We start from the raw sequence: 24,808 nt of genomic DNA, 5'->3' as shown, positions 1-24,808 counted from the left end.
TCGTATCTGTGTGCCTGTTCCCAAGTGACCTCAAAACATCTAAGGAATTGCTGCTGTTGTTTACTAAGCGTGAAACCGTGAGGATCCGGGCGGTTACGCTTAAGAGGCAGAGATGGAGGTGTTGGGGCACCAGTTGCTGTTGCTGGTTGCTCGGGCAATGCCTCAGCCTCAGTTGGATCCCTGTCTTGCAGCTATAGGGATGTAACAAATCAGAATTATCATAACATAAACATAAAATGTGCACATGTTGCGGACTATGCACAGGATGCATGCCACTACAGATAATTTCATAATGGAGGACTCTTGTCTAAACATTCTCATATTGCTTAGTTAAAAAAAAAAAAACTATTTCCCCCCTCTAAAGCAGATTTCTTGTTTGTATATTTGATCAGCCATAGTATGTTTTATACGGGAAATAATGTGGGAAAAAAGTGAAATATTGGTGTATGTATACCAGTTTTGGTTGATTCACTATCGTACCGTCCTGTGAAATTTGATATGTTATATATTCCTACTCACCTGAAGGCGGGAGAGATCAGGTAAATCATCACTGGGGTCCACATTGGGTGTGCTCCTGCGTGAAGCATAAAACTTACATGAGCGTCATACATACAGTATATTTTCATTCAAACAAATAATGCAGAATATTGAAATAAATCTACAATATTCAGGTTTTACCTTACTCCCTCTGTTGTTGCTCCGCCATTTGGATTAGCAGACTCAGCCATCTTATCCACAGTGCCAGGCTTTAAGTTACGCAGATAGAGTTAAGAAAATATGAGCCACTTGCGAAAACAGATCATATAAATAGTTGGAGTGATTCCAGCTGAGAAATTAACGCCTTAAAGTAACTTCATCAACTTTAACAGCAACATTTTAACTAGGAATATGTAATATTTTTTCGGATTTAACTTCACATTTAGAACAAATGAAATGATTCCCAGATAAGAAGCCAAGCTGTAGTCAATTTTCCAGAGTCCATGAAAGAAGAAATGACTGACCTGCTGTTTACGAAACTGCTCCTTCTCCGCAGCCAGAGCCTTCTCTGTCTATTTGTCGCTTTGTGCTTCTGTGCGTCTTTAAAACAATACAGGTGCATCAGAGGGGGTTTGTGGCGGTTGGCACATACCAACGGCGGTTGGTACATACCAACAGCAATCAAACCAGTAAAACCACACATTGTAGTTTCATCTGGATCAAGGGGAGCTGGAAGGTGGAATTTTTTTAGGGCCCAGGTAGCTTGTGCGCATGTGTGATCAAGTGTACCGTGCTCAAGCACACCTCTTACAACCGTACCGGACCAGGAAGTGTACCGTACTCAAGCACGGTACACTTGCACTCACATTGGCCAAATAATCTGGACTTTAGGGGGCAAACGTACTTTGGCATGGTACGATTGCCGTGTGTCTGCTGCTGACTCACAATCACATGTTCTGCCCTTACAACAACTCTAGTGGCCGTTAGCTAGGACTGGTTCCACATCGCACACACAACAATACAGCAGCTCAACACCTTCACACAGGTGAACACACACACGCAACAACAACAACACATCTGTCAATCTCTGCACATGTACAATAGGTTATAAAAATGTCTAACAAGGTCATGGCTGTTTATATTTTATCATTTTCCTGAGATATAGCGAAGTCCAACCAGCAGTTTCAGGTTTCAGAGTTTCTATCTGGTTGACTCCACTGATCAGAGTTCAGCACATGGTGTCTTGTCCTCTCACTTTGGTGAACACTGACGATTTCCATGATCCACAGGCCGGCTGGTGCTGGCAGGAGGGCCGGCTCCATCTGGGTGGAGCCTCTCTCGACCTGTTGGAGGAAAAACTGAACAAAACACGAAGCTGTTTCTGTCCTGACGCGGCTGAACACACCCAAACTGAGAGGTGAAGCAGCTTGAACCAGACGTTGATTCCATCCACACCCTGTGAAGACAAAAGGAGGACAAGAGGTCGATGTGATGATGAAACTCTGGGGTATCTGGGGTATCGGGGGTATCGGGGGTATCTGGGGAGGGAGGGGGGGGTCGTCCAGCAGCAGCACCTCTGGGAGTGAAGTGAAGGGGTTCAGTGGAAGACGAGGTGACAGAAGAAGTTTCTGTTACAAGCTGTTAAAGGGATAGTTCAATATAATTTTGGTAAATTGGACCCATTGCCATAATCCCTATAGTCACAGCAGTAGGTTCGTTACCTTTAATTGTCGGTGCAAGCTGTTTTTACAACAGCGGGGCAGAGCCTTGAGCTGCTCAGAGCTACGCTACGGAGGCTCATTATGGGATTTCTTGGTTTCCCTCATCAAACTCATCAAATACACAATCCAACAACTCCAAAAACGAGGCAAATGCAGAGACTGCTTGCAGAAAAACTGTCCCTGAAGGCAACAGCTTATAACATTCAGACTGGAAAGAAGGAGAACAGTCTCATCACAAAAACCTAAAGTGTAAAATAAATTAAATATATATATATATAAATAACCAAGAGAGACTCAAACTAAGTCGCTGCTTCACATAAAAACCAGTAAAACCACCACTTCACTGTGTCTCAGTGTAACAGTAACCATCTCTGATCCAGTTGATGTGGTTCTGGTTGTGAGTGGTGGACAAACATGACAGTGAAGGAAACGGCAGGAACAACACACACTCAGGTATGTTGTCAAACCAGAAACACACACCCATGACACGAGAGACAGCAGCAGGAATGAGGAAACGTGTCTCCTCCTCGGTGACAACAGTTATATTATTATTATTAGTCTATTAAAGCTGCTGGTTCATTCATCTCACTGTTTGTCAGACAGCAGACCTGTCTGTGCCTCCAGCAGCTTGTTTCTCCTCCCAGGTGTGAGTGACGCCCCCCTGTGGTAAAGATCAGACACTGCATGTCTCTCAGGCTGCGGAGGTTTCACCCACTATGACAGCCAGAAAAAACCAAGTCAATCTGATGTGGCATTTCAGAATAAAAGCCCTTTTAACTTTTAAATTTGACTGTACTCTATGTAGGCTACAGTAAGCTATGATAAAAAAAAAAATTGTTTTTTGTTTTTGTTTTTTTAAACTACCCGTTATTACTGGACCGTTCCACGTCAGACTGATAGTTAGACCTCAGGATGACACTCAGAAAAAAATCAGGCCAATCTGATGTGGAATTTCAGAATAAAAGCCCTTTGAACCTTCAAATTTGACTGTATTCTGTCTACATTAGGATTCATATTTCTTAAAAACTACCTGTTGTTACTCAACCATTCCACTTCATACTGACAGTACTAGACCTCAAGATGACACTCAGAAAATATCAGGCGAATCTGATGTGGCATTTCAGAATAAAAGCCCTTTGAACCTTCAAATTTGACTGTATATGTATATTAGAATTCATATTTCTTAAAAACTACCAGTTCGGATATTACTTGACCGTTCCACGTCAGACTGATAGTACTAGACCTCAAGATGACACTATGAAAATATCAGGCGAATCTGATGTGGCATTTCAGAATAAAAGTCCTTTGAACTTTCACATTTGACTGTATTCTGTCTACATTAATGAGTTCAAGTTATTATTTTCATCCCTCAAAAAGACAAACAACAACAAGTATGCCAAAAAATTCAGCCTAAATATTTCTCGTCCCCTAGCTCTTCTAAACTATACCTAAATTTAATTTATCTTTTGCTGCTCTGTTTTATGTTGAACTTGTATACCTGGGAAATTGTAGCCTACTTTATTTATTTGCCTTGATTTTGTTTGTTCTTGTTTTTGTTTTTTTTTGTTTCATGATTCCCCCTGCTGTTATGTTTGCACTCTATACCGTGCCTATTTTTCATCTATTATTGTCCTCTTTGAGAGTTTGTATTTTCAAGTGCTTAATAAAAATAAAAATAAAAACTCTGTGATCATTTTTCCTTTGTGTTTTTAGTGTTAGTTCTTTTATATACAGGCGGTAGCTGACAAAAAAAATAAAAAAAACCCCACCACTTGCTCCGCAGCTCCAGGTGTCGCTGTTGCCCCGCTGGTCCACCGCGGCCAGGGAGAAGAAGAAGCGGTACAAGGCGTGCTCAAAGTACGCCAACTAAACCTCTATCCATAAGAATGATTTTCTAAAAAGTCGGGACTAGCGTCAATAATGCGAACGGCTTTACTCAACAGACAACAGTTTTAGAGTATCTTTTTGCGGGGTATGTACCGGTAACTCGACATTTCTTGTGTCTTTTTTTTATTTTTTATACCCAGCCCATTTAGTGTCCGTGTAGCTTAGGTTAGCTTAGCGCAGCTAGCCGCGAAGCTAGCCGCTGAGCTAACGGTGACAGTTGGGTGACTCAACGTTACCTGATGAATGAAACCGAGGAAACTAAACCGGGATCTTCAGTTTTCTGCACTGTTTTAGTTTGTCTGTAAAGCGACAGGACCGGCAACAACAGAGCAGTTTTTTATAATATATATAAATGTTATATATTTGTGGCTAAACGATCTTTTTTTAGATATATATATATATATATATAAACAGCCGCATGTGTTAGCCAGCGGAGGCTAGTTAGTCTCACCACCAGATATTAGTTCACGATTTCCTGCAGCTGTGAGTTAAACTGAGAGCCAGTGAGAATCGACTTGTTAAGTATAATATATATAGTTGTGTTTTATGATGTTGTTTAGCTCCGACAGGTAAAAAAAGAAGGAAAGGTGCGAGCAGCAGCCGTGTTAGTGGAGCATGCTAGCATGATGAAATATGTGCAGGAGGCTCCATCACTCAAATCTGCAGCAGTCTGATGATAATAACAACAAATCCGATAATAGCAAATCTGATCACACTTAATCTGTTTTGGATGTGAGGAGGAGGCTCTAATCTTTTATTCTAACTGTACTGTCGTGTTCTTTAATTTAGCTTCACTTCTCATGTTTAAAATTTTGTAAAGGCTTTTCCACAAAATATTCCCAAAATAGCTCCTCTAAATAAAATTAAAAGACTAAGTATCAATTCGTCGTTCGTTATTAAACCTATCGGTATTATTAATTTACACCGTCATCTGTTGACCAACGAACAATGACTCAGTTTTAATCCAAAAATAGGCCTAGAATTAGGTGGTCCGAGCATCTCAGATGAGTGTATTTGATGATTTTCTGACCATTTGTGATAGTAAACTAAATATTTTTTAAGGTTTTAAATTGCCACTTTGCACTAGGCTTCATCACTTAAATCTGCAGCAGTCTGAAATAACAAATCTGATCTCACTTAATCTGTTTTGGATGTGAGGAGGAGGCTCTAATCTTTTATTCTAACTTCATATCTAAATGTGCTATTGTGATGCTCTTTAATTTAGCTTTCCTTTTCCTTATCATGTTCTTTTTTATTTTTATAGGCTTTCCACAAAATATTCTCAAAATAGCTTTTCTAAAAATAAACACAGTCAGACTAGAATCAATATTATTACACTTAATCTGTTAATGAACGGACAATGACTCGTTTTAATATTAGTTTTAAATTGCAGGCAGCTTTGATTTGAATCTGATGACATGAGTCTTATGCATTTTCCACTATTCTCTGAATTGTTTTGATGGATGAATGGAGAAAATAATATTAACTGATAACAACAGCACTATGGTCTGTGGAGGCTCTGCATATCTGCACTATACTGTAAGGAGCTTTAATCAGTCCAAATTATATCTAGACCTTTTGATCTTAGTTGCCAGAATATGAAAATAGACAAATAGAAATGGGAAACCTAATAATACTCCATGAAATCTGAGTCAGTCCCATGGTAACGGTCGAGGAGACAGTGGCTGGATTTTACATCTTTGATAATTTATGACACAAGACAAGTGACGTCTGAGAAAATGAGTCGGCAGATTAATCAATATTGAACATTATTATAAATTGAATTGTATCCTTCATTATGTATTAATTTAGATAATGAAGATAATGGTTATCAATAAGGCATCCAAGGCTTATTATATGTATTTGTTCTGTGCTTGATTCTGTATCTGTATACATAAAAAACAAAGAGTTATATATCATTTATACCTGTTTATGCTTTATATTTAAATGTGTTTTGTGCCTTTTTGCCCAGATAATTTGTGATGGCTACTACTGAGATGGAATCGGGTTCTTCAGAAAGCAGATCAGAGAATGTGACGTACGACAGTGACTCAAAGTACCCACTGAAAGTTACCTACTGTGGAGGTAAAAGACCGTTCAGAAACATTTCATTCACAGCATTTAATCATGGCGTCTCGACAAAACGTGACTCTTCTCCCTCTCCCTCTCTCCCTCTCTCTCTGCAGTGTGCTCTCTGCCTTCAGAGGTGAGTTTTAATTATTAAACATTTTGGATGTTCTGCTGTTAAAGGGATAGTTCACCCAAAATTCAAATTTCATTATCATTATCTACTCACCCTCATGTGGACTAAGGGCTGGGAGAAGTTTCAGAGTCCTCCGTGGCTTCTCTGAGTTACAGCGGGGCTCCGTGCAGCACTGCATGTCCATATGACAGTAGTGAACGGGGCTCACTTTTCTTCGTCCAAAAAGACACACCAAAAAACATCCAAATACCTCCATAGTGCTCGTCTGTAATGTCCCTCTTGTATTGAAGCCCCAACATGAGAAATTGTTCTGAAAAAAATTAAATAAGTCTATGTTTTAAAGGGATAGTTCACCCAAAATAGAAATTTCACTCATTATCTACTCACTCTTATGTCGACTAAGGGCTGGGAGAAGTTTCAGAGTCCTCCGTGGCTTCTCTGAGTTACAGGGGGTCTCGGCGTAGCAGTGCATGTCCATATAACGGTTGCAAATGGATACCAACTGTCTTCGTAACAAAAAGACACACCAAAAAACATCCAAATACCTCCATAGTGCTCGTCTGTAATGTCCCTCTTGTATTGAAGCCCCGAAATGCGAAATTGTCCCGAAAAAAATGTAATAAGTCTATTTTTCAAGCTTGTTTGTAGCGGAAGCTCCTCTTCCTGGTCCGTCAAATTTGGACGAACCAGGGTCTGTCTTCTTCCCAGTTCATCCAAATTTGACGAACCCGGAAAGAGGAGCTTCGAGAAGCTTCCGCTACAAAATAAGCTTAAAATATAGACTTATTTTCGGAACAATTTCTCATGTTGGGGCTTCAATACAAGAGGGACATTACAGACGAGCACTATGGAGGTGTTTGGATGTTTTTTGGTGTGTCTTTTTGGACGAAGAAAATTGAGCTCCGTTCGCAACCGTCATATGGACATGCAGTGCTGCACGGAGCCCCGCTGTAACTCAGAGAAGCCACGGAGGACTCTGAAACTTCAATTTTGAGTGAACTATCCCTTTAAAACACTCACCAATAAGCTACGTTTTCTTTTCTTTTCTTTTCTTTTTTTTAAGTATAACTAACTCTAACATTGTCGTCCTGTCCTGCAGTACTGTGAGTACATGCCCGAGCCGGCCAAATGCAGGCAGTGGCTTGAGAAGAACTTCCCAGATGTGTTTGCCAGGATGACTGTCGGTGAGTTGATCCTCTACAGGTGACACACGGTTTAGTCCACACACCCTCCTGTCATTGTTGTGGATGTTGCTCATGTTGTGTTAACAGCAGCTTGTGTTTCCTGAGCTTGTTAGCATGTTAAAGTGACACAGAATCCTGATGGAAGTGAAATGAAACCCGAGCGCCTGTGTTTTGTTTGGACTCATCGTCATATCTGCTCATGTTCTGCTGAGTCACAGTAGTTTTTTAGTGCAAATCTGTCCTGAAACCAACACGACTCATGTTGTCAGTTTTAGATGATGCACCAATAAGAAAGTAGCACATAAACCCCCCTAAACATGTTCAGATAATCTTATTAAATACTGTCTGAATGTATCTTGCTACTGTATTTTACACCATATTGTCCTTTGGTCATCATCATTTACATTTCCAATCCAATCCACTTTATTTATATATTTAAAAACAACAAGGCAAGGCAAGGCAATTTTATTTGTATAGCCCGTTTTTACAAACAGTTTGTCTCAAAGGGCTTTACATGGCATCGTAACAACATCCTCTGCCCTTAGACCCTCACATCGACTGAGGAAAAACTCCATAGGAAACCATTTTAACAGGGAAAACGTACAATAGATGTTGTTATAGGCAAGAAAACAATTTATAGTTTATGACACAGAATGTGGGAAACATGGAAATGTTAACAAGAGTTGATGAAGGCAGCAAGGTTACCAAAGTGCTGCCCAACAGATACAAAACAGTAAAATAAATACAGTTAAAGTCAAAATACAGTAAATTAAAAGCAATTAGAAGATCAGATAAAACACTAAGAAATATAAAAATACAATAAAAGACAATCAGAGACCACACAATTATCAAATGGGATAGACATTTGGTGGAAACTTTTGGATCTTCTGTCAAATTTAAAGTAGATCAGATTAGATTAGATAGATAGATACTTTATTGATCCCAAAGGAAATTCAAGCATCCGCTAGCAGCAAAGACATTTAGACTATTAGAATATTAAGGACATAAAAGAGCTCAAATTTGAGCATCCAAATGTTAAAATAAAACTGAACCAGAAAAAAATCTGTGCCAAATATAAATGTGCATAATAAGTAGTAGTAGTATATTGAATCATTCAAAGTGAGTTTGTTTTTTTCCCCACAGAGCAGTAACTGAACTTAAACAACCTCATTAAAGGTTCATGTTAATATTTATGCCATGAAAGTTTGGTCATAAAAATGGAACATAAATTGTGTTAATGTGTATTTTCGTGTCCATCCTTGAATCATTCTAACGGCTCAGTCACATGAATTAATTTAACCTGCGAGGGCCTGTGGTGTCGTTAGTGGTGCTAGCCGCCGTCGCCCCTGACAGCAGCCAGGTGTGCACTGCACGTCGTCCACGGTAACAGTCCTCGAGACGGTGAGACGCACTGTTGCCGGGTTGATTTTAATGTCTTCCTATGTATTTCTGTCCCACTGGCCCGGCAGCGAATGCACCCAGGCAGGAACCCAGTACCGGAGACGCTCCCCCTGCAGGCGAGGAGGAGGAGAAGAAGAAACAGAAGAGAGGTAACAAACTGCTGCTTCACTCATTCAGAATCGGTTAAAGGAGTCATCACCTGGTTTTTTACGTATCCAATCCCCCTTAAATTGCTTTGAATCAATTCTTGAAACTTATTGGAAACATAAAAAAAAAAAAAAAAATCAAACATAGAGCTTGTTCTGACACTTTTTCATACGGCAACTTTCTCTTGTGAGAGTAAGCGCGAGGTTTTGACTGGTCATTGATTGGACGCAGGAAGGACAGAGCCGGAATGGTGGCTGGCCCAGTGGGTTACATGCAGGCTGTATACACGAATTCGGCGAGCGATTTGTGTATGCCGCCATCTTGCGGCGGCGCCATTGCTGCGGTGACATGTGTCAGTCATAGTAAACTGATTCTCTATGACAGCATCATAAATAGGCTGCATTTGTGATGTTTAGTGCCCCCCAGTAACTGATTAAGGTATCTTATATGAATACCGATATTAATTTAGTAATTAATCATTTGTTTGAGCGATTAGCAGGAAGGATTAGAGTAACAGGGAGATAAGAGACTGTATCATAAACAATATAACATACCGGTACGTTATGCGTGCTGACGATAGCAAGCCAGCAGCGGGATATTTAATCATGTGGACAGGCTACATGAATAAAAACAACAAAGTGTAAAGTGTACCGAGACCATGTTGCACCATGGTGATTTTACACTTTAAATAAACTAAACTAAACTAAACTAAACAACTTGTGCTTTGTTTTAGATAGGCTATTCAAGAATATTTTATTGATCAGCTGGCCTCCGATGATCAGAAGAAACGTCAAATACAGGTCTCTGATTTATGGTCAAAATTACCTGAGCTCCGGATGGGTCAGACATATTTTACACCGGCTTTTAGACGACCATGATCACATCATATTGAAGGGATCAGTGAGACATTCACAGACCGTCCACTGTCACCACGATGTGAAGGTAACGGTGAGAAGGGAGAGTAGCCTGTACAGGTCAGCTGTGACTGCGTCGCTGGTGGCTGCTGCTGATGCTGCACACTGTACGTAACGTTACGGTCTAAACACGGACACTCCTCCTGAAGTAAGGGGCTGTGTTTTGCTGATATTACAGCAGTCGAGGACGGCACATGTCCTCCCAGCCTTCCTAGACATATTTACAGAAGAGAAAAGGTCCACTTCTTGCCGCTTGCATTCAAATGCTTCGCGCACAGAACCCATCCTGCCTGACTGGGAGCTGTCACCGCAGTAATGGCAGCTGCTCCACTAACGGTTATTTCGCCGAATTTGTGTATTGGAAACCGCACACTATGCTGCTCTCTGTCGTGTACCGTAACCATGTTATATAACTTCATAAAATAAAATAAAACAAAATTTAATCGGTTCATTGTAAAACATGTATTTATTGATGCAAATGTGGTGATTTCTGTACATAGGCTACAGAGCCCCGGTGCAAAGCTGCTGCTGCTCTGTGTGAAGCTTCACTTTTCATTCAAACAGACTAATACGACTGCCACAATTGTTAGATTTCATCAATGAGACCAACATTTATCTCCTAAAAAGAATTTAACCAGTCGGCGGTAAACCTCTACAAACCTGCGGGTAAGTTAATTAATAATTAACGATCGTTTCCTCCGCGGGCATGACAACGTAGTTTGACCGGTTAACGAGCAGCTGCAGGCGGGTTGCTGAGGAGTCACTCTCCGCTCCTCTGCCTTGCTGGAGCTTCACTTCTCCCAACGCGAAGCAAACTTCTAAGCCGTCATTTGGATAAACTAACCGCACATTGGGGATCTAAACCCTTACTTTCTCACATGAAAAAATATTAAACTTGATAAAGTGACGAAATAACAGCGCTACAGTGGGAAATAAAACAACAGGTAATGGCGGCGCGGCAGAAGTCGGGGTGGTGGAAGAGAGGTGTGTTTATGAAAGCAGTCTCCTGTGGTGACGTCAACACAGGAGCAGAGTCAAAATCTCGTAATGTTGCTGTGTGCAGCCTTATGAACTACTCTGGCTTAAAGCAGAAGTAAGCAATATTTTTGTGTTAATATAAGTCTTAAATAGTTATATCTTCCGACAGCAATCACTTACATAGAGTGTTTGGACTGAAACACGGGTCTGTCAGTCACTCTGCTCTGCTCTGAGCCGAGGAGAAAACATTTATCGTATCCTACAGTTTTTATCCAATGAGGAGAGAGAACGGCATGCAGGGCTGTGTGTGCAGCCAAGGGACGCCGTGAATGTGGTGACGTAGGGACGAGGACTGTTATGGTGCGTTCAAGGCAACTCGTAACTCGTGTTTTTCCAACCTGTGAAGTCGTACCAGTTCGATCTGGTACGAGTTCACCGGTCGGAAGTTACGAGTGGCCGTTATAGTGACTTTCACAGGTAAAACAGGTCGGAAAAACACGAGTGGGTTGCCTGGAACGCTACTAAGTCGTGACTTGAAGCTGTAACTTACGGTTTCAAAAGCCTGCCTGGAACGCAGCATTAGCCAAAACGACCGGATCGCTTACTTCTGCTTTAAACAAAGAGCCCAAACGAAAAAAAACTCAGCCACTTTCAACCCCCAGATTTTCAGGCAAGTTTCCACTGAGGTCCAACACCAGTATACATGTTTTAACAAGGAAAAATGTGATTTCCGGGGTGATGACTCCTTTAAACTGTGTTTGTTGTGGTGTCGTGGAGGTAGTTGGGTCTGATTCCACGCTGCTGACAGTTTCTCACGCACTGAGGTCGATCACGAGGTCGTGCAGCTCTTCATCCAACAGCTTCGTTTCTTTCTGGTTCTGGTTCTCTGGTATCGAATCTTATCACAACAACACGAGCGTGACTTGTTTTCCAGGAGCGTTTCGCTGTGTTGCCACGGTTTGAGCATAAAGACAAGAGTGAGGCTAAAGAGGCTGTGAGATAACATTATAAACGGTCTAGACTGAACGACACGTGCTGCCGTGCCTTGGAAAATCCTCCATGGACGGATAGAAATTTGAATACTGCACCGGGATGACACCCAGACAGGAGAGATGATGATACAAATGTAAATACATGGAAAGACCAGAACAGAGAGCATGTGTAGCGCCACATTATGTAATAATGTAATGTGTAAGTTTTCACCTCATGATGTAATAAAACCGCCGCATTTTGTAATAAAATTCATGAACGCAACATGTTATAAACTTTGCTGCAAGTTGTTACATAATGCACCAAATTATTACATGTTCTCCATAAACAAATGCGTCAAAGTTTATAACACATTGCGTTCAAGAATTGTATTACAAAATGCGTCACGTCATGAAGGTGAAATGTATTATAATATTACATACTGCAGCGTTATTAAAGGGATAGTTCAACATTTTGGCAAATTGGCCCATTGCCATAATCCCTATAGTCATAGCAGTAGGTTTGTTACCTTTAATTGTCGGTGCAAGCTATTTTTAGAACGGCGGAGCAGAGCCGCGAGCTACTCAGAGCTACGCTACGGAGGCTCAAGGGATTTCTTGGTTTCCCTCATCAAACTCATCAAATACACAATCCAACAACTCCAAAACGCTCTGGTGGACAAGTTGTGACCTGCACATTCACCACGCTATGAGATAATAACAGAACGTTACCAGACAGAGTTGTTTTAGAGGGAAATACAGAGACTGTTTGATGAAAAACTGTCCCTGAAGGCAACGCGCATCAGTGGTTTTACATGAATTTACCTCTAAAACAACTCTGTGTGGTAACGTTGTGTTATTATCTCATAGCGTGGTGAATGTGCAGGTCACAACTTGTCCACCAGAGCGTTGTGGAGTTGTTGGATTGTGTATTTGATGAGTTTGATGAGGGAAACCAAGAAATCCCATGAGCCTCCGTAGCGTAGCTCTGAGCAGCTCGCGGCTCTGCTCCGCCAATTTGCCAAAATGTTGAACTATCCCTTTAAATAATGTGGCGCTGCAACGTGTTTCCTTTAATCAGTGTCAGAAAAGTATCATAACTTGTCTTTTTTCCTCTTTCAGGTGGAAGAGGCCAGATCAAACAGAAAAAGAAGACTGTGCCTCAGAAAGTCACGATAGCAAAAATCCCAAGAGCCAAGAAGAAATACGTGACACGTGTGTGCGGCCTGGCGACGTTTGGTAAGAAGACTTTTATTATGTTGTTATCGTTTTTTTTTTTTTTAATTCCTCTTTTTTTCCTGCTGATATTTTGTCCCTGACGTTTGTGAATCCTGTTTTCCGGCAGACATCGAACTCAAAGAGGCTCAGCGGTTCTTTGCCCAGAAATTCTCTTGTGGTGCCTCAGTGACAGCGGAGGATGAAATTATCATTCAGGGAGATTTTACAGACGACATCATCGACGTCATTCAAGAGAAGTGGCCGGAGGTGAGTGGTAGAAAAAAGACACACAAGTGTATTTTTCTCTGTTTGTGTTAAATACACCGATCAGGCCTAAATGTTGTGTTGCTGCCAGAACAACAGTAGCTGGTCTGATGGGTGGGACTGCTCCTTTACTTCACTTTAGTTTTATTTGTTGTATTTCCACCGGGACAGGGCATATTAATTAATTAATTGACATTACTGTAAATGTGTTGGTGTTTGCTGAGTAGCTGGTTTTCACCTGTAGTCCCCGGCAGTGTTGGGTAGTAACGCGTTATTAGTAACGCCGTTACGTAACGCCGTTACTTTTTTCAGTACTAATAACGTAACGCGTTGTTTTTTTAAAATCAGTAACTCCGTTCCCGTTACCAAACGCTGCGTTACTCCGTTCCTTTTGGAGAGGTTTTACAGCGGCACACAACATTCCTATAACATTTCAGCGATCAATAAAGTTTCATTGAATTGAAAGAAAGACAGAGCACAGACCATAGAGGCACAGACACTAAGCACTAGTTGGTGGCCGCCCTCTAGCGTTCCACACGTAATCAAACACGCTACATGAAGAGGACTGGACAGGTCAGAGCGATTCTCTGGGCAGGGCATGACGGCGAGCTAAGGTAACTTTGCTAACGCAGCATCCGAGACCGAAGCTGTGTCTCAGTTCAGACTGCAGCCCCTAAACTGGGACACAGCTCGAGTCACAGCGCGCACACACCAGCACCCACTCCACCCGAGCAGCAGCGGTTGGAGTCCGACAGACGGACTCGAATTATGACGCCTGAAACGGTAAACACAGCTGATCGCTCTGGGAAAACACAGCTGATCGATCGATAAAAAAAATACCGCTGGAGTGAATTTACTTCCGTCACTGAAAACAGTCTTAAACGTAACTCGAGATTTTTTTGCAGTTAGGTCAAGCTGCTGCTGACATCATGCAGCATGATGATGATGGTAAAATTGTACAGATAAAAACACGTGTTTCTTCATCAGCATCAGTAGGCTACAGAACTGAAATGAGGTTAGAGGGGAATTCAATCAACCTTTATTTAATGGGAGCATTGAAAAAAAAAACTTTTAAAGTAACGAAAAAGTTACTTTCTCAGTAACGCATTACTTTTTGGTTTAAGTAACTGAGTTACTAACTGAGTTACTTTTTTATGAAGTAACTAGTAACTGTAACTAGTTACTATTTTTCAGTAACTAGCACAACACTGGTCCCCGGGCAAGGTGTTAATTTAACTACCAGCCTGTAGCAAAACAACATTACATGTATTAGACTTAAAGGTACTTTACTGATCCCAGGGGAAATTCAATATCCAGTAGCTCAGACATACATATCATATAAAAGCATAAAGAAGCAATAAGATAAGAAAATATACACTATATACTGGTATTTATGTATAGAAATACTGAAGTAGAATAAATAGAGAACAAATAAAAACAAGTGAAATAGAAGAAAATTGAATATAGATTCAGATTCAGAATTACTTTATTGATCCCTGGAGAGAAAATGTCTTTGTTACAAACTCCTGAATAGTGAGAGAAATCAACACAAAGTGAGATCTACATAGATGAATAATATATTATTACTAAACTACTGTAAAAGCAGAACAAAATAAGATAAAATAGAATAAGAATAAATAAAAAAACAAATAAAAATAATTCACATATGTACATGTACTTGGCGTTTAATACACTCCATATACATAGGACATTAAAGTCACTACAACAGTTTTAGAAACACATCCAGTAGGCAAACAGCCAACAGAGACACATCCAGTAGGCAAACAGCCAACAGAGACATGAGACATCAGGGTGTAGCAGGTGAAGCACGGAGGCTGCAGAACAAGAGCACAGGGACGTGTTTCCAAAAGGACGAGAGACTAAAGCAGAGAAAACACACAATCACACAATCAACACAATAATCATGCAACAAGAAAGTAATACAGCAATCAAACATTTAAGCAGGCAGCAGCACACAGCCGTTTGCTCCCCACGTTGATCACTAGCTGCATTTCCACTGCAGGTTTTCGCAAAATAAAAGCGATTTTTCTGAAATTTTGAAAAAGTACAGTTCCTATTTGCAGGTGTTTCCATTGTTAAGTGTTTAGCGACTCGCCACTGTAACAGAAGGAACTATTGTTTGGTTATTCACACAGATTGTAATTGTGTGACACCGCCTGAGTTATTGGACTGAGTTCAATGATTGAACCTCACACGCCAAAGTTGTATTAAAATAACCGGATTGGGAGAGCGAAGGGAAACAGAAAAACATACTAACAGGATCAGATCTGATCAGACCTGGAGTGACGTGTAAATGCGAAAAAAAGTGTTTCCATTACACTTTTGCAATACACTTTGATATCGACACGTCTGAAAAACACCACCTCAAGAGAGTTAAAAATGTTTTGGTGATATTTGAGAGTTTTCTCAAAACGTAACTGTTTTTTATTGCGATATTTAACCCTCCTGTTGTCCTCCTGGGTCAAGGAAGAAAGGAAGGAAGGAAGGACAAAGGGAAAGGTGGGAGGAAAGAAGGAAGGGAAAAAGGAAGGAAAGGTAGAAGGAGGGGGGGAACAGATTGGGTCAATTGGGTCAAAAAGGAAGGGAGGGAAAAAGGATTCTGGGAAGAAGGAAGGGGGAAAAGGGAAGGAAAGAAAGATGGAGGCAGGGGACAGATTTGTCCAAGGAACTAAGAAGAAGGAAGGAAGGGAGGGAAAAAGGATTGTGGAAAAATGGAACAGATTTGTTCAAAGAAGGGAGGTAAGAAGGAAGGGAAAGGGGAAGGAAAGAAAGATGGAGGTATAGTATAGGGAACAGATCAGGTCAATTGGTAATGGAAACGCCACCTGATGAGCCTCGGCCCCGTGGTCGGTTCACTGACGACTGCAGACCAGCGTCACCCCACAAGAGCTGCAGGTTTCCAGATGTTCTGCCTCAGTCGTCGTCCTTGTTGTCAAACTCAGAGCTCAAATCCTCACACTCGAACCATTTCTCCTGCTTCGTTCTAACATCAACTTTGAGAACAACATGTTCACTCCCTCCCCGCCCACTAACAGGAGCCGTGGTGAAGTGTTGCTCAGTGTTGTTCTCCTCACCTGTCAGTGCTCATGATGTTCAGCCTGATCGCTGTATTTACTCGTTTCTCATTCATTTTTGCTGAGATGCAGCAGAGAGTTTTTAACTAACTCGTGATGTTGCACCGAGTTTGAACTTGACTGCTGTTAAATAATGTAAGAAGAAGTGTCTGCAGGATGAGAGGGAGCACAGACTGAGACTCTGGAGGCTGAACAGCTTCTTTCAGATAAATGAACATGATGTGTGAATGTGAACGATGTCGGTCAACACTGAATTAAACTGCAATACGTTTATAAATGAGGCTGCTCTGTATTGTATTGACATCTGGTTGCCAGGTTTTTACTGCGTTGCCACGTTGTTAAAGACAAATCTCCATTTTCTACAAATTTAATGGACGATAAAGTTTTATATTTTATCTTATCTTTGTGGACAATTAAAAGATTTTATTATGATGGTCAGGAGATCAGTGTAGTGGTTATAATCCTTCTCGTCCAATCTGTTAAAACTCACCTGCTACACATTTCTGTACACACTTGTCCTTTCCATAAAGTTATATGCTGTACGGATTTTTTAAAATACATTTTATTTGTTTATTTGTCTGTATTTGTATGTTTATAACTCTTAATTCTTTCCCCTTGGTTATCAATAACCATTCTGATTGTGATGATTGATTGTTTGCATCACGTTTTATTCCAATTAGGGATGTCATGATTATAGATTTTCTTAGTATTTCTTAGTCCTCGAGGGAAAATGTTTGAAATATTCAAGTCATTAATTGTCATCTATACAAAATGTTAAAGATTATTTCAATCTTTTTTTTTTTTTTCACTTTCAAATGACACTAAAAATGAAAATCCGACCAATTCAATGTAACCTTTGTTTCGTTCCATGCAAGTTGTCTTTTTTGGAAAGTGACGGTATTTAGGAAAGTTGACGGTTAAAGGTCCAGTGCGTAATAATTGGCAAGGTTTATTGGCAAAATCTGAATATACTACCCATGACTATATTTGTATAATCATTATAAAATTTGTTTGGTTTTCGTAGCCTTATAATTATTATGTTATATTTATACACATATAGCAAGGGTCTTGCTTTAGAGTGTGTCACCATCTTGTGCCGCCATGTTTGTACGGCAGCCTGAACGGAAAATCCAGCCAGTCAGAGAGCACGTTTTGCGTTCATAAATAAACCAGGAAAGAAGGAGTGAGTTAGTAGTTAGTCGACAGAGAATAGGGAGAAGTTTTTGAGTTCTAATATATATTTCCGCACTATTTTTTTTGTCCTCGGAGCCCACCGTGACTTTGCCGAAGGGAGGGGTGAGTGAGTGCAAGCGAGTGAGCGCTGCAAACTAGAATCTGAACACTAGATGTTGCGGTTTTCCCCTCATTTTACACACTGGACCTTTAAATAATTGTGGCATTTAATACCGCGATTAATTGTGAAAACAAGTAATTGTGTGTTTTTGAGTTTTAATGATGAAGACGAGGTTCAAACCTGTTAAATTTAAAGTTACACTTGTTAAATTGTCGTTTCTTTTCTGTGTTTCTGTGTCGCAGGTGGACGACGACAGCATCGACGACCTGGGTGAAGTCAAGAAGTGAAGACCAAATATGCACTTTTACTGAAATGGATGTGACCTGTAACAGCGACAACCTGGCCAAATGTACACATTAAGTCATTTTATACCTATTTTATTTACTGTACATAAAAAAAAAAGCTGCGGACTTGGCCACTCACTTGGCGTTTCTCTTTTTTTTTTTTTTTTTTTTCTCTTTTTTTTTTTTAGCTAACGGCTATTTTCTCTCGTTTGCCAAAGGTGTGGTATGACGTGACCCCTCTCCCTCGCCCCCTCCCCCCAAATGTTCTTCACTCAAAGCAAAACTATAGGCTAATAAATTTCAGTTTCCTTCGCCTGTACGCTCACGTCGTCTTCTTTCTTCTTCTTTTTGCATCTGTGTCTGACTTTCCAAACATTAAAGCAGAAGTAAGCAATCCGGTCGTTTTGGCTAACTTCCTGTCAGCCGATGGAGTTAGCAGTCCCCGCCCTCGTCCCTACGTTAGTTAGTTAGTTAGTTAGTTAGTTTAAGTTTATTTCGGACATGTTAAAAGAAATAAAACATAATACAGAAATGTACAGACATAACATATAAAAACTTTGCAAAAACAACATATGAACAAAAAAAGAAATATATATATATATATATATATATATATATATAATGAAAAAATAAAAGAAAATAATTGAAAAATAAAGGTAATTTAATTTTTTTTTTGTTTTGTTTTGTTTGTTTATTTGTTTGTTTCATATCCGAAAAGGAGTGGGAAGAAGTAAAACTTATTTACTCCCACCCCTTATTCATAAATTATCTATCAAGTTATCTAGTCATTATTACTTGAATTTATCTATCAAGTTATCTAGTCATTATAATATATACAGTAAGTTAATTTATGAGTTATTTAACTGGATTTATTCTAATATATTATTATATTTGTATACATATAGATTTATTCTAACATATGATTACTAATCTTTATCTCTCTATATAGTCATATACATATAAAAACATATACAAACACATTCATACATACAAAGACAAACTGAAAGTAACCGTTACGTCACCACATTCACGTACATCCCTTGGCTGCACACACAGAGAGGACTGCCCCTTTATGCCGTTCTCTCTCTCTTCATTGGATAAAAACTGTAGGATACAAGGAAAGTTTTCTCCTCGGCTCAGAGCAGAGCAGAGTGACTGACAGACCCGTGTTTCGGACCAAACACTCTATATAAGTGATTCCCATCGGAAGATATAACTATTTAAGACTTTATATTAACACAAATATTCCGCTTACTTCTGCTTTAAATCTGTTATAGAGTCGCCTGCTTCCCCTAAATGGCCGCAGGTTACTTTGTTTTTCATGCACCCCACTCAATAATGCCCATGAGAGAGCTCCTATTCCCTCCATGATAATTTTATAATGAAGCCGCCCTCCCCAGACAGATAACATTTACAGTTGTTTCCACGCTCCTCTGGGTCAATACCACTTCCCCATAGATAACACACACACACACACACACATACAGCGCAGATGTTCGCTCCACTCAGGATTTAAAGATGTTTGTCTGAGGATCATTTGCATGAGCGCAAACATGCCGCCCCGACCGAACAAGTCACCTGGCACTGCAATATCTGTGTTGACTCTGTGTACTGTAGAGCAGCCGGTCAGCGTCGTATCGTCCAGAGCAGAGCTGAGCTGAGCTGAAACCATGAATGAGTCGGTGACGTGCTGCGCCTTCGAGGCTCCGGCTTTGGACCGGTTTCTCCCTCCGATCCTGATCCTGGAGTTCATGTTCGGGCTGATGGGGAACATCCTGGCCCTGTGGATGTTCGTCTTCCACATGGACACGTGGAAGCCCAACTCGGTGTACCTGACGCACCTGGCCGTGGCCGACTCCATCGTGCTGTTCTGCCTTCCCTTCAGGGCCGACTACTACCGCCGCGGGAAGCACTGGCTCTACGGCGACGCCATGTGCCGCATCCTGCTCTTCCTGCTGGCGGCCAACCGGGCGGCGGGGATCTTCTTCCTCACCGCCGTCGCCGTCGATCGCTACTTCAAGATCGTGCACCCCTTGAACAGGATCAACCGGATGGGCCTCGGCTACGCTCTCTGGGTCTCCCTCGGCCTCTGGGGTTTGATTTTCCTCGCCACCGGGTACCTTCTCGCCGACGAGCACTTCTTCTACAACGACAACCGAACGCAGTGCGAGAGTTTCAACATCTGCATGGGTTTCAGCCCGCTCTCCACCTGGCACAACACCTTCTACGTGGTGCAGTTCTTCCTGCCGACTACGATCGTGGCCTTCTGCACCGTCCGCATCACCTGGCAGCTGAACAACAGGACTATCGACAAGCAGGGGAAGATCAAACGCGCCGTTCAGTTCGTGTTGGCCGTGGCTCTCATCTTTATCACCTGCTTCTTCCCCAGCACCGTGTCGCGCATCGCCGTGTGGATCCTCAAGGCGTGGTACGACGAGTGCAAACACTTCGAGGAGGCCAACCTGGCGTTCTACACCTCCGTCTGCTTCACCTACTTCAACAGCGTCCTCAACCCCGTGGTGTACTATTTCTCCAGCCCGGCCTTCAGCGGCGCCTTCAAGAAGCTCCTGAACAAACTGCTGAGAAGAAGCAGCAGCAGCAGCAGCGACGACGACGACGACGACAAAGAGCCGGCAGAGTCGACCGACAACAACATTTCCACCGTAGATGGTCGAAGGATATGAAGCCAGGTGCTGTTCTGTTCCCTGTTTACTATGAATTTTAACTGGTTACATGAAACATAATGAAAACATAATGCGTCTTAAGGGGCAGTTTAGTGAGTGTGGTTGGAGTTGCACTGTGAAGGTAATTATGAGCCATTAATAACTAATAAATATATCACAGAATAGTCAAATATAAACTGCAAAAGCTTGTAAATGTAAAAAAAACTGTCAGCTAAGATGTTAAATACTGTACGTGTGCATCTTTTCACAGCACTGTAGTTCATAATCCTTTCAATTGTCAATCACTCGTACACTAAATTGCAAACACTGATTCTCTACCTCCCATTAAACTAATATTTACAGGACAAATCAGTTGAATAACCACAGTGAAGGTCAGATGACTTCAGTGCTGTGAGTCAACAACGGTCAGTAAATGCACAACCCAAACACCCACTGCAAGGTGTGTGAAGCTTTCTGTGAATTTAGGAGAGAAGAGTGTGTTTTTATTGAATATACATGTATATCCATGTAAATATATAGTATATAACAATACGTAATGGTATGTTTTTGTCATTGTGTGTGCACATTCTTGATATGTTCTGTTTTGTTTTCAGTAAATAAATTGAACATTAGGAAAACTAACATTAGTTTCATGGTATTTCTTTGTGCCACTTGTGCTGGAATAATCATATTTGTCATTTTGCATGAATTCATTTCAACCATGCCGACAGAAAAATGTCCACATTACTTCACGGTCACAGACACTGCCACTGTAAGTAATACAAAACAGTAAGTCACACAGTCACAAGAGGTTAAAAACTAATCAATGTTTTTTAATTGATTTGTAAATATGGCAAGAAAACATTATTTGTAAAAACTTACAGACTAACATGAAACGCTGCAAAACAAGTTCCTAAAAAACAAACGCTGCAGTGTGCTACAAAAGAAAAGTAAATAAATATAATTTCAATAAAAAACAAACAGACTATTGTGGTACTGGTATTGATGAAAAGAAGGGATCACCGCCGACACGTCTTTTCTTGCATTCAAAAAAGAGTTTAACAAGAAGAACTGTGTTCAAAAATGCCGAATCCTAGAGCATCTCTGATGCCAATGTGAGATCTCTCTCTCTTGGCCCCAAGGTTCTAAAAACAGAATCTAACCTACCTTCTGACATTTAACCTCTTGACCAGGTTAACTTAAACATAGACAGTGTCAAGTATCCCCAAAAACTATGACCCACAGAGATGGGTAGATGACAAGAAACACATTTCTCAGGGTACATTCCACACTACTACTAGACACCCAATCTAAACATATGCTGTAAATGTATGCGTGTGCCTTTCTCTCTTATATGATCTACATTTATTTATATTTATTCTATTTGAATATAAACTGTTACTCATCACAAATTAAGTTCCTATCCAAATGGTGAATAACCTCTGACCCACCCTTTAACTTTTAGGTTGAGAAAACACCATGAAAAACACAAGATAATTCAAGATATTAGAACAAAAAAGTTCAGGTGGATAATACACTACACTATAAAGAAGCAAGTCGCTTTAAAATAAAATTAAGTAAAAGAATGATTTGATTAATTGATTAATCCTCCATCCTCCTATCTTGTGTGGTCCTGGAGTTGGATGGAGTTGGATGAACTGACAATACTTAACACATTTGTGACAATGACAATACTTAACACATTTGTGACAATGTCATAAATGTGTTAAGTACTGTCAGTTAATCCAAAAAAACAAACAAACAAACAAAAAAAACAGGTGTTATTTCATAATGGAAGTTATAAAGTGACAATAACCAATCACTGTCATTATCAAAGCATCTGATATTGAAATTCTTGAATAAATAACTAATTATATATATTTATTTAGTGAATAAAATGCACATTTGAGGTGATATCAGAGAAATAACCCATCAATTATCAAAACATTTTTTTGAAAAAACAAATTTTATAATGTACTCAAAATTATATTAAACACAATATAATTCAAGATATTAGAACAAAAAAGTTCAGGTGGATAATACACTACACTATAAAGAAGCAAGTCGCTTTAAAATAAAATTAAAGCAGAAGTAAGCGATCCGGTCGTTTTGGCTAATGCTGCGTTCCAGGCAGGCTTTTGAAACCGTAAATTACAGCTTCAAGTCACAACTTACGACTTTGTAGCGTTCCAGGCAACCCACTCGTGTTTCTCCGACCTGTTTTACCTGTGAAAGTCACTATAACGGCCACTCGTAACTTCCGACCCGTGAACTCGTACCAGATCGAACTGGTACGAGTTCACGGGTCGGAAAAACAGGAGTTACGAGTTTCCTTGAACGCACCATAACAGTCCTCGTCCCTACGTCACCACATTCACGGCGTCCCTTGGCTGCACACACAGCCCTGCATGCCGTTCTCTCTCCTCATTGGATAAAAACTGTAGGATACGATAAATGTTTTCTCCTTGGCTCAGAGCAAAGCAGAGGGACTGACAGACCCGTGTTTCAGACCAAACACTCTATGTAAGTGATTGCTGTCGGAAGATATAACTATTTAAGACTTATATTAACACAAATATATCACTTACTTCTGCTTTAAGTAAAAGAAACAAATAGCATCACTAGTAACCGGTGAATTAAACCTCAAATCACGACGCAACTCAGATTTCCGGGCTCATGTTTGTGTCCGCGAAGGCCGCATTTGTTCCCAAGGTGACGTCATGCTGTCGGGGCTGGGGCTCGACGGGAAAACATGTAACGGCGATAACCAGCCAGGTTCGGTGGTGAACCAACCAGCCGAGCTACCGAGCTACCGAGAGCCGCCACACACAACCAGCCAGCCAGCCAGTCGCTCCGAGCCTCCGACAGAGACCCAGTCCACGGGGCAAAACACACCAAAAAAACACCAAGTAAGCCTCCGCAGCAACTTTCCCTGTCTTTGTTCCGCTTTAATATCCTCCCGAACCGGAGCCGTTAACCGTTTTTTTTTTTAATTTTTTTAACGTTCATCATTCACCACCTCAGTTACGTTAACGTTGCTGCTGCTGCTGCTGCTGTTGCTGCTGTTGCTACTGTTGCTAATGTTGAAGCTAGCTAAGTTAGCTGTGGCATTCCCAGGAATATGACGGAAAGTTGAAGCGTTGTTGGCCGTTAAACACCGGGAGTGGCTGTCAGATCACGGCACGACGGCGGCACCGGGGAGTTTAACGTGTGTGTGTGTGTGTGTGTGTGTGTGTGTGTGTGTGTGTGTGTGTGTGTGTGTGTGTGTGTGTGTGTGTGGAGAGACCCAGCCCAGACACAGGCAGCACCAGGGCCGGGTTCAGTAGCTGGTTTCCCGCCGGTACCGCTGCTGCTGGTGCTGCTGGTCACTGGTGCTACTGTTTATATGTTTATATTACATGTTTATAATATATATGGATGGATGTTATTGTCAGGGACTGATGAGAAGACACAGACACAAGGGTGAGGTTTGACAGGTGCAGGTGTGCTTGTTGTTTTGATCTGGATGCACCGGTTGGGCGGGGGGGAGGAGAAGAAAGAGGAGGAGGAGGTGAGGTGGTGCGTTCAGGTAACATTACACCTGACCAGACACAGACCTTCAAGGTTCAAGGTTCGTTTTATTTTATTTTACAAATCATTTTAAGATACAAATTCAGTTCACAATATGCAGTAGACATGATCTTGTAAAAAGGGTAACCCCAGAAGCTTATCTGTAGTTTATGAACGGGGGCCAAGAGACATCAAAACAACAATACAGTATATTATGAGAAACAATTCCTATTTCTACCTAAAATCTAACATAACCCTAACCATCTAAGGCAATTCCATAAGTACAAAGAGTTTATGGTTTAATACAATAATAACACAATATCAACACATCAGGCACAAACAAAAAACAGCAAGCTGAGCTTGATTTAGACATAATTCAGCAGCAGTTTTTGTTTTAATCTCTTTTTAAAAACAGACAGTGATGCAGACTCTTTAATCGTGCTCTCAACCTCATTCCAAGTCTGTGGTCCTTTACTTGTACATTTCAGATTCCATCTCTTTCCCTTTATAAGTTGTTTCCCTCTCGTGTTGTATTTGTATTCGGGATGTGATGGCAGAATC

General features: G+C 40.8%; 4 protein-coding genes across 5 annotated transcripts in view; all 4 read left to right on the top strand.

The window, feature by feature from the left end:
- kmt5aa (lysine methyltransferase 5Aa) overlaps window positions 1-24,808 on the top strand; it is a 123,858-nt gene that overhangs the window by 59,681 nt on the left and 39,369 nt on the right. The gene's annotated exons all lie outside the window — the stretch shown is intronic.
- Window positions 3,982-18,333, top strand: denr (density-regulated protein). The gene is made up of 8 exons (XM_083983846.1): window positions 3,982-4,170; window positions 6,058-6,170; window positions 6,272-6,291; window positions 7,388-7,473; window positions 8,934-9,022; window positions 13,003-13,119; window positions 13,226-13,365; window positions 17,994-18,333. The coding sequence occupies exons 2-8, from the start codon at window positions 6,068-6,070 to the stop codon at window positions 18,036-18,038; spliced, it is 600 nt and encodes a 199-aa protein (XP_083839972.1). The 5' UTR covers window positions 3,982-4,170; window positions 6,058-6,067; the 3' UTR covers window positions 18,039-18,333.
- On the top strand, window positions 19,706-20,719 carry LOC310995057 (hydroxycarboxylic acid receptor 3-like; the record flags this gene model as incomplete). Its single annotated transcript, XM_083983986.1, has 1 exon — window positions 19,706-20,719. The coding sequence occupies one exon, from the start codon at window positions 19,706-19,708 to the stop codon at window positions 20,717-20,719; it is 1,014 nt and encodes a 337-aa protein (XP_083840112.1).
- Window positions 23,534-24,808, top strand: part of clip1b (CAP-GLY domain containing linker protein 1b) — a 49,988-nt gene continuing 48,713 nt past the window's right edge. For both annotated transcript variants that reach the window (XM_083983838.1, XM_083983837.1), the window contains exon 1: window positions 23,534-23,607. The gene's annotated coding sequence lies outside the window, so the exon portion shown is untranslated. The remainder of the gene's footprint in view (window positions 23,608-24,808) is intronic.

The sequence above is a fragment of the Trachurus trachurus genome (assembly GCF_905171665.1).
Source record: "Trachurus trachurus genome assembly, chromosome: 12".
NCBI classification, from domain to species: domain Eukaryota; kingdom Metazoa; phylum Chordata; class Actinopteri; order Carangiformes; family Carangidae; genus Trachurus; species Trachurus trachurus.
This window is presented reverse-complemented; position numbering and strand designations above follow the sequence as displayed.